The sequence below is a fragment of the Lithobates pipiens genome, unplaced genomic scaffold (assembly GCF_037356315.1).
Source record: "Lithobates pipiens isolate NorthernLeopardFrog02 unplaced genomic scaffold, aLitPip1_a1.2 Scaffold_3, whole genome shotgun sequence".
NCBI classification, from domain to species: domain Eukaryota; kingdom Metazoa; phylum Chordata; class Amphibia; order Anura; family Ranidae; genus Lithobates; species Lithobates pipiens.
Window position 1 is genome coordinate 94,797,771 of NW_027507790.1, and position 17,085 is coordinate 94,814,855.

At 41.8% G+C, this 17,085-nt stretch overlaps 1 protein-coding gene across 4 annotated transcripts in view; it reads right to left on the minus strand.

Annotated features, from left to right (window-relative positions):
• NOS1 (nitric oxide synthase 1) overlaps positions 1 to 17,085 on the minus strand; it is a 358,775-nt gene that overhangs the window by 58,354 nt on the left and 283,336 nt on the right. For all 4 annotated transcript variants that reach the window (XM_077462056.1, XM_077462053.1, XM_077462055.1 and 1 more), the window contains exons 11-16: positions 15,647 to 15,748; positions 13,787 to 13,981; positions 11,650 to 11,735; positions 11,422 to 11,566; positions 1,904 to 2,008; positions 896 to 954 (exon numbers count right to left, since the gene is read on the minus strand). In XM_077462056.1, coding sequence (XP_077318182.1) covers positions 896 to 954; positions 1,904 to 2,008; positions 11,422 to 11,566; positions 11,650 to 11,735; positions 13,787 to 13,981; positions 15,647 to 15,748 — 692 coding nt within the window. The remainder of the gene's footprint in view (positions 1 to 895; positions 955 to 1,903; positions 2,009 to 11,421; positions 11,567 to 11,649; positions 11,736 to 13,786; positions 13,982 to 15,646; positions 15,749 to 17,085) is intronic.

A 17,085-nucleotide genomic window follows, 5' to 3' on the forward strand; every position in this document is an offset into this window, starting at 1 on the left:
AACATTCAAAAAGCTTCATTATATTTTTGTTCCATTTTGGAACAATGCTGTTTGACAGGCTTATTCTACTCTTTTGCCCCATCTCTCACATCCATCTTGGTTGAGCTTCTTGTCCTGCCTTTGAATATTTTTCCTCTCCAGCCACAGGGTGATTCCACACAATGTAGTTTGCGGAGACAGAAGAGCAGCGCACTTATAAATACTAAGCTCCTGGCAGCTGTCTCTAGCAAAGAAAATTCATCTTTAAAGTGGTTGTTAACCCAAAGTTTACAAGGCGCACTATCCTCTCTGTAAAATAAAGTAATCAGCTATATATCTAATTTCAAAGTGCCACCTGGCGCTCGCGTGACCCGCCGCCTCTCTCTTCTCCCCATCTGACAGCTGCAGCGGGCGGGGCAGAGATTCCACTGCTGATGTCAGTCAGGAGGGGAGGAGGAGAGAGGCGGCGGGTCACGCGAGTGCTGAGCGACGCTCTGAAATGAGGTATATAGCTGCAATTTTTTTTATAAAACACAGACACTTGGGCAGATTACATTGTTAAACAGAGAGGATAATGTGACTTGTGAACTGTAATTTTAGCAGCAGGAGGGGAGGGGGCGGGCACGGACACAGAGATGACAGGCAGGGAGGGGAGGGGGGAGAGAGGACAGAGGAGGACAGGCGTGCTGTGGATGATGGAAGCACATAAACTGACCACGGTGTTAGGGCTCAGCAGACATGCTATACCGTGGTCAGTTTACAAAGGGGAGGACAGAACCAGGCAGGAGCAGACAGGTATTTCAGGTGTTACAGGGGGGCAAATTACACAGCACAAGCACTGTGCAGTATAATGTGCTTTAAGGGAACAGGATCTGTTTATTTTTTATTTTTAAGGGTAACAAAAAAGTAAACTCACGTTCTCTCTTCTAAATTAGAATTAGGATGCCTCATATCCATAAGAGCACAGCCAAATTTCTGCAAAAAACATAAATGAAAAACAAAATAGGAGAACATGTTTTAGCATTAATATACATTCATGCCATAGTAATATAAGATAATATTATCATGTATATTAGCAAAGGTGTGTCCATTTGGGCACAGAAAGCATCAATGCAATCTGCTGTCTGCTGCACAGTATACAAAGTGCAGCAGTGTGAAATATATGATGTACAGTATAATGCACAGAGTGTGAAGTATATATTGTACCACACACGTTGTATAGAGTGGAGCAATGTGTAAGAAATACACACTGCAGTATATAGGAGAGTGAGCGATATAGTGTACAGCGTGGTTTACACATCTGAGAGGATTTATGCATTATATGCGGATCAGCGTGTAGTATACATTGCAGCATAGTGTGCAAGGTGGAGAAGTGTGGAATGTACAGCACAGTATATAGAGTGGAGTGGGATGGAGTGTATATTGAACAGCAGTGTACAGAAAGGAGTGGTGTGGGCTATACAGTATAATGGACAGCATTAGTGTAAGCAATAGAACAATTTGAAGTTTATTATGTATAGTATAGTGTACGAAGTGGAGCGGAGTGCAGTATAGAATATATAGCACAGTGTATATACAGCATTGTGCAGAATACAATGTACAACACAGAGCGAAGCAAAGAGTGGTGAGGAATATGCTATGTACAATGTAGAATGACTGAATATTTACTATTGTATTGTACTGTGTACAGCCTTACAAACTTAACGTCAGAACTCAATCTCAATTTGTACAGTTTCAGTGTATTCTTCAAAGCCAGACAATTTTGTCTTAAACATAGTTAATTATGATTTAAATTATAATAATATTTGTATTCAGTATTTGAAAACCAACTCCTGCCAACCTTGTATTTTACAATATCTCAAAAACAAATCACATTATTCATGTGTCACCTTATATAATATCCCATCATACACAAGATTCTTACTTCTCCATTTTCTGGTGGATCCCCATTTCCAAAGGTGCTGGTAACTACTAAAACCAGGGTTTCATGCTCTAGATGTACAATATCATATTCATCGATTGACATTACCTGTGGGGAAAAATGTTGTTTTGTTTTTTAAGAAACATACTATACGGACCTTTATAATCTAATTCATAAACATATGATGATTATAGGCATGTTGAATAATTATTAAGGTAGCCTACTTTCTTAAGATGACCATAACACACATAACATTAAACGGTCTTACTTTAACACATGCTGTAAGGCACTGGCTGCCATAAGTATAAAACACACATACAAAATTGTGACATAAAAAGACCCGAGAAATACACTCAGTCCAAGCAGTAATCAATCAAAGGCAACAGCAATAGTCTTAATTATTCTATATCATTTGTGACAGTGCGGGGCCCATGCCACTGTGAAAATGGTTTTAGAAAGGACCCATGGTTCACACGTATGCAGAATTTTGCCCAGCAGGCTCCAGGTGCACACAGCTTGGGCAAAATTCAGGGCTTCTGTCAGAAGACAGGTGTGTGCTCCATCCAGGAGACAGGTGTATTGCCATTAGAGTGCTCTTCTCATGAGCACTCCATGTTGGACAACAGGCCTGAGAGAGTCAGGACAGCTAAGCAAATTTGGAGGACTGGGAGAGCAAAGGCGACTAGACAAGTCTAGGGGAATGAGAGAGTCTCGGGGGAGTGAGAGAACCCAGGATATCTGGATATTCCCTATTGAGCCAGGAGAGCCCAAAGAACCAGGAGAGCTAAGTAAGATGGTCTGAGGGACCTGTGAAAAGAGCAGTCTGCTGCTGAAGAGGGAGCCAGGTGGCTTGGCATTTTCTATTGTCTGATCTGCTGGTGAGAATCTTGATTAATAAAAGTAGGTTGGACAACAACCCATTCAGCTGGAAATAAAGGCAGAATGTTTATGTATTTTATATATATATATATATATATATATATATATATATATATATATATATATATATATATATATATATAAAAAATTCTAAATAGCTGTTTTTTAATTTTTCATAAATGATCACATAATCTCTGTTTTCAGTTGCATTATGGGTTTAGAGAGGTAGAGGTGGAGAAACAACAGTACACAGATCTTCGCAGTGAATGGTTGTGCAGGGCGGGGGGCGGGGCATGTCAGCACAAGTCTGACCATTGGAGGAGAGGCTAGGAAGGATGTAATTCTATCCCTAACACTGTCAGTTTAAAATAGGAAAGCAGGGGACATGGCAGAATAGATATCATCAATAGATATTTCACTCACAGGAAGTAATGCAAAGAGCACAGGATATTCAGGCTGAGAGGAGGAGGAGTACTGTGTGCCATTCATATATTCATATATATTCATATATTTTTGCATTCAACAGAGCACAGGGTACTGGGAAGGGTTTGGGTAGATTTGCAAGAGAGGACTTTACTTATTCTTACTCATTGTTTCTTTTTACAGCACAGTTATATTTATGCTTTATTGTATTCTGGGCCCGCGAAGCCCTCTGATGTGGTCCTCAACCTCAAACCAGGGAAGTGGATGCCCATGTTCTGGGATGACAGGTCGGCAAGCTCAGATCGCTATCAACGGGTTACCAAGCCGCCATCCCAAAGTATCAGAGTGCATGAAGCCGGTGCCAGCATCGAAGGAAGCAGAGAAGGAGCCACATAAGCTCTGTAGCGCCAGCTCCTGTCCTGAACAATGTGATGCACTTCACTTGGGGAGTGCAGCTAACCAGCAGCAATGCTGCAGGTTCACAGCACTGCAGCCACGGTGTGGGTAAACCGCAACAAATGTGTGAAAGCAGTCTTATAGGAGGCTCAAGACAGTAAGGGCTCGTTTACATTTGCAGTTTGGGGGGTGGTTAAATCCCATTGTTCAATTTGGCCCGCAACAGGTTACAAAATCACTTAAAGCGGAGTTTTACCGAAAAGTGGAACTTCGGTTCATTTGATTCCTCCCCCCTCCAGTGGCACAATTGGCACCTTTCAGGGGGGAGGGGGTGCAGATACCTGTCTAATACAGGTATCTGCACCCACTTCCAGGAATAGACTCCTGCGGGAGTCATGCATCTTCCAGCACCCCCCGCTGTCTCCTGGGAAACACACAAGTCCCAGGAGATATCTGGGACCGCTTACAATGCACAGCGTGACTCGCGCATGCGCACTAGGGAACCGGGAAGTGAAGCAGCAATGCTTCACTTCCTGATTCCCACAATGAGAATGGCGACGGCAGAAGCCGAGAGCCGAGCGATTGCTCGGCTTTGGCTGCCAACATCGCTGGACCCTGGAACATGTAAGCGTCCATTTATTAAGAGCAGTATTTGTAGCTGCTGGCTTTTAATATTTTTTTTTAGGTGGACTCCCTCTTTAAGTGGCCCTCGCTCTTCAAAAAGATGACCTGACCTACAAGATGTCTCATAGATCAAACAGCCTTTATCATAATCAGCATCATCATTAACTGAACAGAAGCTTGCTAGTAATGTTTCCAACACTAAAATAGTAGACAAATATTCTCTTACAGGCCTGACTCCTCTTAGCCTCTTAAGCCTTGTACACACGATCTGATTTTCTGCCAACAAATCTGTGGACTTTTGTCCGAAGGGCGTTGACCCAAACTTGTCTTGCATACAAATGGCACAAAATTGTTGGCCAACAATCATGAATGTAGTGACGTACTAGACGTACTACATGGTTTTTCAGCTCTTTGGAGCCACCCTTTGGGCTCCTTCTGCTAATTCCATGTTAGTAGAAGTTTGGTGAGTGTATATTCACGCTTTTCATTTTGTGCTTTTTATTTCGTGCTTTTCAGTTTATAGCTGAACGGCGGTTCGTCAACCAGACATGTTGCTGAATCGGTGGAGATAACATGTTATTTATTTTTGGCCTTGGAGTTTTTACTTTGACATTATTTTTTGGGTTGAATAATGATTTGATTTGTTATATTTTCTATATTTTTGGATGCATAGAATGCACTTTTTGGTTAAGTTCTATTGGCAGATAGCATATTTAATTTTATTTGTTTTCTTTTTTAACCTCCCTGGCGGTATGATTATTTCTGATTTTAGGTGCTGAAAACGGTACTATTATTTTGCACGGAAATTTTGCGTTTTATATTGTAGGCCTGCAATTCTTAGGAATAACTCTCTTAAATCTGTTCAAACAAGAGTCTAGTAGACATCCTGGGCATGATAAATATTATAATATAATATATAATGATAATAAATAATAATAAAATGTATTCAATAATATAATCAAATTCAAAAACACTGAAATTTGCTCATTTGCAGAATTGTCGCTGTCATTAGATTTAGTGTTTGATGACGGATCTCTCCAGAAATCGCTATCGCTTAATTCTGCAAGTGATTATAATTTATTATCGCTGTTTTGTAGTTGGTCTAAAATCACTTTTGACATAAAGGGACTCTTTTGGTTGCTATGGACAATCTCCAAATTCCAGGCAGAAAAAAACAGTATTTATAATATAAAAGTGCATGTAGGTCACTGGACAGACCATTAGGGACAAAGGGGGTGTGTATTTTTTATACAGTACTGTAATCTGTAAGATTACAGTACTGTATGTGTTTTGTGTGTTTTAACTTTTTTGAATTTGGTGCTGATCTCCGCTCCCGTGCGCCGAAACATCACAGGGAACGGAGCTCGGCGGCACTCGGCACTGTGTGAATCGAGCAGAGGACAGCTCGCTCACACAGCGGGGGGACATCGCTGGATCCAGGGGACAAGGTAAGTAACTTATCCCTGTATCCTCCCTGTATCCAGCGATGCGATCCCGAGTCTGGCTCGGGGTTACCGCTCGTGGTACTGAAATTCCAGCCCAAGCCAGACTCGGGATTACCGCCAGGGAGGTTAATGCACAATAAAAAAAATTGTGTAGAATAATACTTGGCTATGTGTTTTACTTCAAATGACAGTTTGGGAGTAGGCAGTTACATTTAAAAAAATGCAATGTAAAATTGACAAGGGACACCAACATAGTTGTATCTTTGATCTTAAAAACTACGGGATAATGGTGTTGTGGTAAAAAAACAAAACAAAAAAAAAACATATTAATATTATTCTTGATATCACTAGAAAAAAAAGCCTTTGCCAATTTGTTTGCAATAACTCCATCAGTATCACCAGCAAAGCAGTTTCATTATTATCCCATTAACCAGTTGCCGACCGCCGCACGCCGATGTACGTCGGTAGAATGGCACGGGCAGGCATAAGGACATACATGTACGTCCCTTGCCTCCCGCGGGTCGGGGGCCCGATCGGGCCCCCGCCCGGTGCCTGCGGCGGTCGGTTTTCGTCCGGGAGCGATCCGGGACGAGGGGGCGGCCATTCATTCATGGCCACCCCCTCGCGATCGCTCCCGACGAATAGAAATCCCCGGTGACATCACTTCCTCTCCTGTAATGTAAACACAGGAGAGGAAGTGATGTATTCTCTCCTCCGTGTCGGTATTTTTCGTTCCGACACGGAGGAGAGCGGATCGGTGAGTTGCACCAACACTCTACACACACAGTAGAACATGCCAGGCACACTCACAACCCCCCTTTACCCCCCGATCACCCCCCCAATTACCCCTGCCCCCCAGTCACAGTGACACCAATGTCATTTTTTTTTTTTTTTTTTGCATTGGTGTCATTTGTGACTGTAATAACTGTTAGGGCAGTTAGGGTTAGCCCCCTTTAGTTCTAATGTACCCCCCTAACCCCCCCAATAAAGGTTTAACCCCGTGATCACCCCCCGTCACCAGTGTCACTAAGGCTGGGTTCACATTGCAGCGGTTTATGAGAACGAATGTGATTCGCACCGCACTGCAGTGCAAATCACATCCGATCTCTGTGCGATTCGAGTTCAGCCATTCGCCGCACCCGCCGCACCCGCCACACCCGCCGCACCCGCCGCAAATTCGCACGGGACCCTTTTTTTGGCCCGCAGCAGAATCGGATCGCATGGGTGTTCACACCATGCGATCCGAGTTTGCAGATCGCACTGCGATATGCAAACTGATCTGGGGGTGTCAGTAACATTTCACTGACACTCCCAGCAGTTCGCATAGGGCAGTGTGAACTGCCGCCGGGAGGCATGCGATGCGGGAACCCGCCGCGGATTTGCGGCGTTTCCGCATCGCTCCAGTGTGAACCCAGCCTAATAAGCGATCATTTTTCTGATCGCCGTATTAGTGTCACAGGTGACGCTAGTTAGGCAGGTAGGTATTTAGGTTCGCCGCAGCTTTTTATAGCGCCAGGGACCCCCATATACTACCGCATAAAGCCCCCTGATTGCCCCCTAGTTAACCCTTTCACCAGTGATCACCATATAACTGTTACAGGTGACGCTGGTTGGTTAGTTATTTTTTTATAGTTTCAGGGCACCCGCTATTTATTACCTAATAAAGGTTTAACCCCCTGATCACCCGGCGGGTGTCATTTGTGACTAATAACTGTTAGGGCAGTTAGGGTTAGCCCCCTTTAGTTCTAAGGTACCCCCCTAACCCCCCCAATAAAGGTTTAACCCCGTGATCACCCCCCGTCGCCAGTGTCACTAAGGCTGGGTTCACATTGCAGCGGTTTATGAGAACGGATGTGATTCGCACCGCACTGCAGTGCAAATCACATCCGATCTCTGTGCGATTCGAGTTCAGCCATTCGCCGCACCCGCCGCAAATTCGCACGGGACCCTTTTTTTGGCCCGCAGCAGAATCGGATCGCATGGGTGTTCACACCATGCGATCCGAGTTTGCAGATCGCACTGCGATATGCGAACTGATCTGGGGGTGTCAGTAACATTTCACTGACACTCCCAGCAGTTCGCATAGGGCAGTGTGAACTGCCGCCGGGAGGCATGCGATGCGGGAACCCGCCGCGCATTCGTGGCGTTCCCGCATCGCTCCAGTGTGAACCCAGCCTAATAAGCGATCGTTTTTCTGATCGCTGTATTAGTGTCACAGGTGACGCTAGTTAGGCAGGTAGGTATTTAGGTTCGCTGCAGCTTTTTATAGCGCCAGGGACCCCCATATACTACCGCATAAAGCCCCCTAATTGCCCCCTAGTTAACCCTTTCACCAGTAATCACCATATAACTGTTACAGGTGACGCTGGTTGGTTAGTTATTTTTTTATAGTTTCAGGGCACCCGCCATTTATTACCTAGTCTCACTAGTGTACCCCTAAATTTAGGGGTGTCTACTTTCCAAAATGGGGTCATTTGGGGGGGGGTTTGTGCCATCTTGGCATTTTATGGCCTTCAAAACTGTAACGCCCTTAGAAAGCCTGAAGGCGGTGCTTGGTTTTCGGGGCCCCGTACGCGGCTAGGCTCCCAAAAAGTCCCACATATGTGGTATTCCCGTACTCAGGAGAAGCAGCAGAATTTATTTTGGGGTGTCATTTCACATATGCCCATGGCATGCGTGAGCAATATATCATTTAGTGACAACTTTGTGAAAAAAAAAAAAAAAAGTTTGTAATTTTCCCGCAACTTGTGGCAAAATATAAAATATTCCATGGACTCAACATGCCTCTCAGCAAATAGCTTGGGGTGTCTACTTTCTAAAATGGGGTCATTTGTGGGGGTTTTGTGCCATCTTGGCATTTTATGGCCTTCAAAACTGTAATAGGTAGTGAGAAGTGAACTCAAAAATTTACGCCCTTAGAAAGCCTGAAGGCGGTGCTTGGTTTTCGGGGCCCCGTACGCGGCTAGGCTCCCAAAAAGTCCCACATATGTGGTATCCCCGTACTCAGGAGAAGCAGCAGAATTTATTTTGGGGTGTCATTTCACATATGCCCATGGCATGCATGAGCAATATATCATTTAGTGACAACTTTGTTAAAAAAAAAAAGTTTGTAATTTTCCCGCAACTTGTGGCAAAATATAAAATATTCCATGAACTCAACATGCCTCTCAGCAAATAGCTTGGGGTGTCTACTTTCTAAAATGGGGTCATTTGTGGGGGTTTTGTGCCATCTTGGCATTTTATGGCCTTCAAAACTGTAATAGGTAGTGAGAAGTGAACTCAAAAATTTACGCCCTTAGAAAGCCTGAAGGCGGTGCTTGGTTTTCGGGGCCCCGTACGCGGCTAGGCTCCCAAAAAGTCCCACATATGTGGTATCCCCATACTCAGGAGAAGCAGCAGAATTTATTTTGGGGTGTCATTTCACATACGCCTATAGCATGTGTGAGCAATATATCATTTAGTGACAACTTTGTGTAAAAAAAAAAAAATTTTTTTTTTTGTCATTATTCAATCGCTTGAGGCAAAAAAATAAAATATTCAATGGGCTCAACATGCCTCTTATCAATTTCCTTAGGGGGTCTACTTTCCAAAATGGGGTCATTTGGGGGGGTTTTGTACTGCCCTGCCATTTTAGCACCTCAAGAAATGAGATAGGCAGTCGTAAACTAAAAGCTGCGTAAATTCCAGAAAACGTACCTTAGTTTGTAGATGTGACAACTTTTGCGCAAACCAATAAATATACAATTATTGACTTTTTTTTTACCAAAGACATGTGGCTGAATACATTTTGGCCTAAATGTATGACTAAAATTGAGTTTATTGGATTTTTCTAATAACAAAAAGTAGAAAATATCATTTTTTTTCAAAATTTGCGGTCTTTTTACGTTTATATCGCAAAAAATAAAAATCGCAGAAGCAATCAAATACCATCAAAAGAAAGCTCTATTTGTGGGAAGAAAAGGACGCAAATTTTGTTTGGGTACAACATTGCATGACCGCGCAATTACCAGTTAAAGCAGCGCAGTGCCAAAGTGTAAAAAGACCTCTGGTCATTTACCAGCAAAATGGTCCGGTCTGAAAGTGGTTAAAGAAGAAGAGAATGTGCGCTGCATTTCGATATTTCATAATTTGCCACGTCACGAATATTGATTCTCCATTACAAATGCTAGTTTACAAGACCGACCGCTTCTGGCTCGCCCTTGCTTCTGAGCATGCGTGTTTGTACGTTGGACTTTTGTCCGATGGACTTGTGTACACATGCTGGGAAAATCTGACAACAGACATTTGACCGTGGAAATTTTTAAACCTGCCATCCAACATTTGTCTGCAGGAACAAATGTCCGATGGACCATACAGACGGTAGGATTTTCCGCCAACAGCCTGTCATCCCACATTTCCCATCCGAAAATTTGATCGTGTGTACGAGGCTTTAGACTAAACCTCACTGTGACTTTAGCAACTAACTCTCTTCACTATGACTTAAAATAAAAAATTATGGCTTAGCTCTTAGCCTCATCTTAATTTAACACTTAAATTTAGCATTTTTACCAATACCTAAACTTAAGGTGACCATTACGTTTAACAACAACTCCTAATCTTATCTATTAGGACTAGGAGTGCAGTCTATAGATGAATGTTCCCTTGCAGAATGCCCTGTGCAAAGGGAACTTTAATCTACACTCTGTTTTGACAGATAAATATATACAGCACTGCCTACTCTTAAGCTGGTCATAGACAGTTCAAATCTGGGCTGGTTCATCAGGAACCGACTGAGATTTGAACCATGTATGGGCTGTTATAGCCACTAGCAACAATCAATCACTGTGTTCTCCCAGTGGGAGCAGCTTCCTCCACCCTCCCCTCGGCTGGGGGGGGTGTCAGCCAGTGTTGATGGGGGATTCAAGCAAAGTTCTTTCTTGCAGGAAGGAAATTTGCTCTGTTTATGGCTGACCTTAGCCCTGAGACCATACTATCTTGGACAGCTTCTGGTTCCGGCTAAAGATTAGGAACCAATCAGTGTTATTACTGATCATATTATCAACATTTCAGCTATTCAGCCATTCGGCTGGCTTCTGTCGGATGTGCATGCTGGAAAACCAGCAGCCGACTGACTCCTGATCAGCGCTCTCAGCCAATGGCAGAGAACGCTGAGGAGTGTTCTGGCGGGGGAGGGGGGTGTCCCCCTGTCAGAACACAACAGCTCAGCAGGGAGATCCAGCATAAAAGACAGCTTTTATTTATTCATTTATTTATTTGGGAATGTAAATATACTAGCCTATAGGAACTGGAATGAACAATTCCAATAGTCTTAAAAAACAATGGCAGGCATCATTGTTTTAGAGGACTGGAACAGATCCAAAAGAAATGCACCCACACCAATGCTAGTGATTCACATATGAACACTAGTGAATCTTATAAAAACTAATAATAACTTTTACCAGTTATATTTAAACATGGCTTTGATCCATAGACCTGGAGCAAAAAGCAATTATTTGTGATTGCCATTGAAAACTCAGAATACAATGTCAAATATGTTTCTACAGAGCAATTTTCTATACAAGAGGATAAATAAAATAAGAACAGCTGTAATCCAAAGACTTTCTTATTTCACTCTATATGCAGGATTATTTCTGTATGTATAAACGTGTTTTCAACATAATGCCGTACATCTTTAATCTTCTTCCACGGTGTTTGGATTTTTTCACAGATGTTTATAACATCCCTGGAGACTGAAGCTTTAAAACAATGTCTTACCTTCGCATCAAAGGCATGCTTGAAGATTTCACACAATGTTTTTGCATAGACTTCAGACTTTCCTGTCTCTGTCGCATAGAGGATTGTAGCTTTTACTCTTTTAGCCATTGCTTGCCCCATTAATTTTGCTGAGAATTTAACTGCCCTGTAGATAAAGTACAACCGAGTTATTAATAATATAAAGCAACAATAATATTTACATTATACAGCCACTGATTCAATACTCACTTGGCCAGCTTCTTAAATCCAATGGCTCTCTTCTTGGTTGGAGTCCCATTTACTCCTTTCCATATGTGAGTGTTCCAGGGATCAGGCTGTACATACAAGATTTTTACAGTTATTGGGTAACATCAGCAGACACTACATAGCTCATCAGGGCTATACAAAACACTTTTGGAATGGCCAACAGGCCCCAATGTAAGTTTTTCTGAAATCGGGGCCTTCCCACAACCACAGCTTTTTTGGTTGCACCATTCTATGCATCTAGCAGCATATAACACAGTGGAGATGATTTACTAAATGCAAATAGACTGTGCACTTTGCAAATGCAGCTATACTAAGCAACAGCATTTTCTCCAGAGCTTAGTAAATGAGGAGAAACTCTGCTGACTTCCATCATCCAATCATTTATCAAGCTCTGGAACAAACACCATTGTGGAGTGCAACTGCACTTACAAAGTGCACAGTCTACCTTTAGTAAATCAACCCCAGTGTATTATACCATATTTAGTGAGAAAATAGTTGCTTCATAACAGATACAATTATGGTAATAAGTAAATGACTTGGTTTCCTCAATTCTACATTCACACAGGGAACCCACAAAACATAGACCTGAAGGCACAACATTTAAAATGTGAGCTTATTTTTTTTCTTGTTTGGCCACCTCTTTGCACATCTGGGAAGAAGGAGATGATGAAACAGTTATACAGCCTTGGTGTTGATTAGGTAATTCCTGCGAGATGGAAAGAAGAGATTTCAGGCAGCATGGCTGACTGTCCAGCTCTGAATTAGCATGAGCCCCCTACATTTTTTAAGCTGAAATTAGATAGTCAAACCTTAGGCAAATGGGTCAAACTGCAAATGATAAATATAGATTGTTGAAAGTTGAAAATTGCAGTCCATGTCCACTCATCGAAGTTTAATTGGTGATAGTCTCCATTTTTTCCCCTTGTGGACTTACATTTACTGTTCCACATGGTATTCCCCTACTGCATTGATTTATTGGAGGAGGGGGGGGGGGGGGGGGTAGCATCTACTACAGTGTGCATGCTGTAAAAGAACAGCACAGAATAAAACAATTCATTTTAGCATTTATTTAAAATATGTTTGTTTTAACAATGTTTTTAAAACTTTTTTAGACTTGTGACCATTTTCATTTAAAATGAAATAATTATAATTTCTCCTCTTAAAACCCTCCCTAAATAGAAAGACACTTTGTACATGGCTTCTTATTTGTTTAACAGCAGTTACTTTAAAAAGTGAGGCCGCGTACACACGCGGGGACTGTTCGCCCAACTTTGTCCGCTGAACAGTGTTTCGGCAAACAGTCCGCTCGTGTGTCGGCTTTCAGCGGACAGTTTCAGCGAACAGTCCGCTGAACAAGGTTTTTCGGAAATTCCGAAAAACTGTCCGCTGAAACAAAGTTTCAGCGAACAGTCCCCTCGTGTGTAGGCTTGTTCGTCAAACTAAGTTCCGCGCATGCTCAGAAAGGATTTACACGCCGAAAGTTATAATGCAGTGTATAGGACGTCGTATTTTTCTTCCCGTCGTACGTGCAGTTCACGTCATCGCGCACGGTTTCAGCAAACTGTTCGTTCGTCGTGTGTGGCCATGTCCGTCCATGCTAATTTTGAGCGGACTGTTTGCCGAAACTGTTTGACGGACAAAGTTGAGCGAACAGTCCCCGCGTGTGTACGCGGCCTTACTCTAAAAAAAAATTGTCCCTGTTCACTGGCACAATATTTGATAAAGATTTAAGTCTAAGAAGTAACTAAATAAAAAAGTTAATAAAGCAAGTGTTCAGCTCTATCATTCTTAATTACAGGTGTGTTTTTTCCCTGTAGATTTGAAGGGACCATTGCATTGACAATGTCCCCATTATTAGGGTTGTTTGTATGAAACCAGTGTTCCTAAGATAAAGTGATTCAGAATCCACATTTTGAAAAAATTCTGTTTCTTGGGTAACAAAATTAAACAAACGATATTGTCCATAAAAATTTAAATCTGTTATCAGCAACGAGAGGCAGAAAGGAGTGAAGTGTTACGGATACGTTTTAATTAAGCTAAATATTTTTAAAACTTAGTATACCAAGTACAATATTAGAACTCAGTGGACTCTGTTATTTTTACATAGAAAGTGAATTACCTGATATTCAAAGGATGGCGAGAGGCGATAGTTGAGCATTTCCTGGTGAAATACAGGGGTGATACTTCCAGACATCGGAGGTACAATCCAAACCCAGTCAGCCGGACAGCCGCCACGACATCGATATTCATTCTCCATGTGTTTAATAAATGACTCTGTAGCTGAGTGATGGTCTACAATCGTTACTTTATCAATCTGAAAATAGGATGAAAAAAATCATGACCTAGATTTTTATGTAATCATTATTTGAACTATGAGACAATTGTATTTTATTGACATATAAATGAAGGCTCTCCTATCTATAAAGAACAATGTGTACCAAACATTAATATCCATCCTCTTAGACTACTTCTGGTGTTCTGAGAGAACAATCTCCCCGTTTAAACCATGCACAGATATTTGAAGAATGAGTCAAACCTCCATGCTACATGATAATTTCTTACCTTAAAGGTAAACCCCCATGCATATTCCAAGTATGCAATAAGGTTAAACGTGCATTTAAGACTACCTCTGTTGGTATTTGGACTGTGTATGGACTGTCCCACTCAGATATTAGACTATCTTAAAAGAAGATATAACTATATGAGATACAAAAAATGTAGCTGCACAACTACTTCTACGGTACTCTAGACAATACAGGTATTTTGGGTGTGTACCCACCATCTGCACTGGGCAGATTTAGTCATTACTGCAGCAAGCAAGCCCTTTGTAGATTTGTTTCCACAATTCCCAACAGACTAACAAAATAAAATAAAACCATAATAGCCACATCCTAAAAGTCAACATGATCCTCCCATGATCCAGTAGTTCTGCTTTCTCCCTTTTGAGTTTTACCCAGTGTTGTGGCCAGATCATGTGATGTTTTGAGTGATGCAGTGACACACTGAATCCTAAAAGCGGGGAACTTAGTCCCCACTTGAGCACTCTGTCCACACTTTCCTGCGTTTCACAACCCTGAGCCACCATAGTGACACATGTTAGTCCTATTGCTCCCCTTAACTACCAAAGCAATCCACTCCATTATGCGCAACCAAGCACCTGCAGTAAAAAGATCCAAGCTCTATAGTACCAACAGCCTCCTTGCATCCTCACTATATCTCTGCTATCTCCCCTGTCTCTGCTGCATCTTCCCTGTTCCTGCAGCACTCACTGACTCTACTGCACCTCTGGTGCGTCCCTATCTTTTTCTGCACGTTCGCTACATCCACAGACCCTGATTTATCTCCACTTCATCCCAGATACTTCCATGGTCAGGGTCTCTGCAACATCATCTTTAAACTTGCAGCCTCCAGCCCTATACTAGCCTCCAGATGCCCAGTGCCTTGTGCCTCTTTCATGCACTAGTTCCTTGTTACCCTGCACCAACTCTCTTCTGTCTCTGTTGTACATGTATGTACCTTTTGAATGATCATTTTGTAGCCAACAACTAAGGCCAAACTCCAATGAGAGGGTCCCTGACAGAACACCAGCTACCCCTGAGATTCTACTTGCAGATAAAGTCATTGTACAGGGAAGCAAGGTCCACTAATCTGCTTGGGTTAATGGGTTAATCATTTTGCAACAATCATATGCATTGGGCAGAAGGAAATAATTTGAATCGCCGTGTGGCCATTCCTCATCATGGCATAGCTGTCACTGCTCGGAGTAGGCACAGACAGGACACTGACACCCAATGATATCAAAACTGAAAATGTCCATACCAGGCCTTTTTAGCATAACAAGATCATCTAATTTGTATATATGCAGGCCTTTCATTTTAGTTTTTCTCTAAACATGTTATGTTAAATAATAAAAGTGTTAGCCAGTATAATATTGATTGCCCACCATAACATATTATTTGTAAGTATTTCACCAAATTACCTGAAAACTGTACAGAACTGCAATATTAATTTCCACCAGTGCTTGGTCTTTCCATAATGAAGATGTTTTTCTTGTATCCAAGTTCATTCTTTTGGCGACTTCCTGCAGGAAACATCAGACTATGTAAAGCGTGAATGATAAACTATAGCATATGTAACACAACGTGCCTGGATTATTTAAAAATATTTGAACAGGTTGAGCAGTAATATTAAGTGCTTTTTGGTGCATTTGAAATGAATAATTAATTTTGACTATACAAAGAAACTGTTCTCGTACCTTGCCGTATATACATTCAACATCCCAGACTGTAGTCTGGCACCACGTCTGGTTCCTTCATTTACTCTTGAGGTCAATGACATGTAAGTGAGTTAAGGAATAGTGTATGTAATAGGATCAAGCTGCAGGTCCTGTTATTGTATTACATCGCTGTGCTCCAGTTTGGGTCCTTGTGGGAAAGGCATGCAGAGCCTCACAGAGATACTTGATGTGCTGTTTATTATTGATGTATTTGTAATACATCAGGCTGGCCCTTCCACTATAAAACTGGTAGAGCTAAAGGAGATGGTAAATCACATTGTATAGTGTATGGTCACACTTTAAAAAGCTAAGTAGGTATCTGCAGAAAGATGTGAAAAGTGTGTCATCGGCGCAAAAATATAAATCTATAAAAATTTATAAATGTGTCTTTAGGTAGTGGATCTGCTGCAGTCATAAATTCCACACCAGTAATGTGAGGTGAACAATGTTACAGTAAAAAGGGTAACTGCGCTGACCCTAAATGGTATACATATCTTACCACATAACTAAATCAGTGAATTGTATTTATCAATAATTCAGCAATAATTAATCATAAAATCAATCAAGTGCAAATTTAGTGAACTACAATAATATAGGGAAACTAATTGATTTTTTTCCACATCCTGAAGACGTATGATTGGATGTGAAATGCATATAGGCTTCTGGGTAACGTCGACATAACTTCCTGCCCCAACCTGCACCATATCGAAGCTTGGACCGCACGTCCACCCCGGGAGATGGAATGGCGCTTGTTAGCTCCAAAAATATTGCTGAAAAGACTCAGCGCCGGTCTATAGGCACTATATTTGTGAATACAATTTTTTTTACACCTATTTTATTGATGTCATAAAGCATAATATGTTACACAATGATGGCTATTTGCTTTCTATGAGATCCTGAGATCAATGTGGAGATGCATCAAGTGATTACTGGCATACCATTTAGAAATCTTCAGATATATTCATATGAGTGGAATGGTTAACCCAGACATAAACCACAGGCATCTTTTCCTTTTGTTTCTGGTAAGTGTTTATTTTAGAAGGTGGTGGTGTTTTACCAATTGGTGAAAGTCTTCCAATCACGGATGTGGATTTGTGCACGTGGGATTTGGATAACCAGTTCTTGAATAGGAATACTGGGAC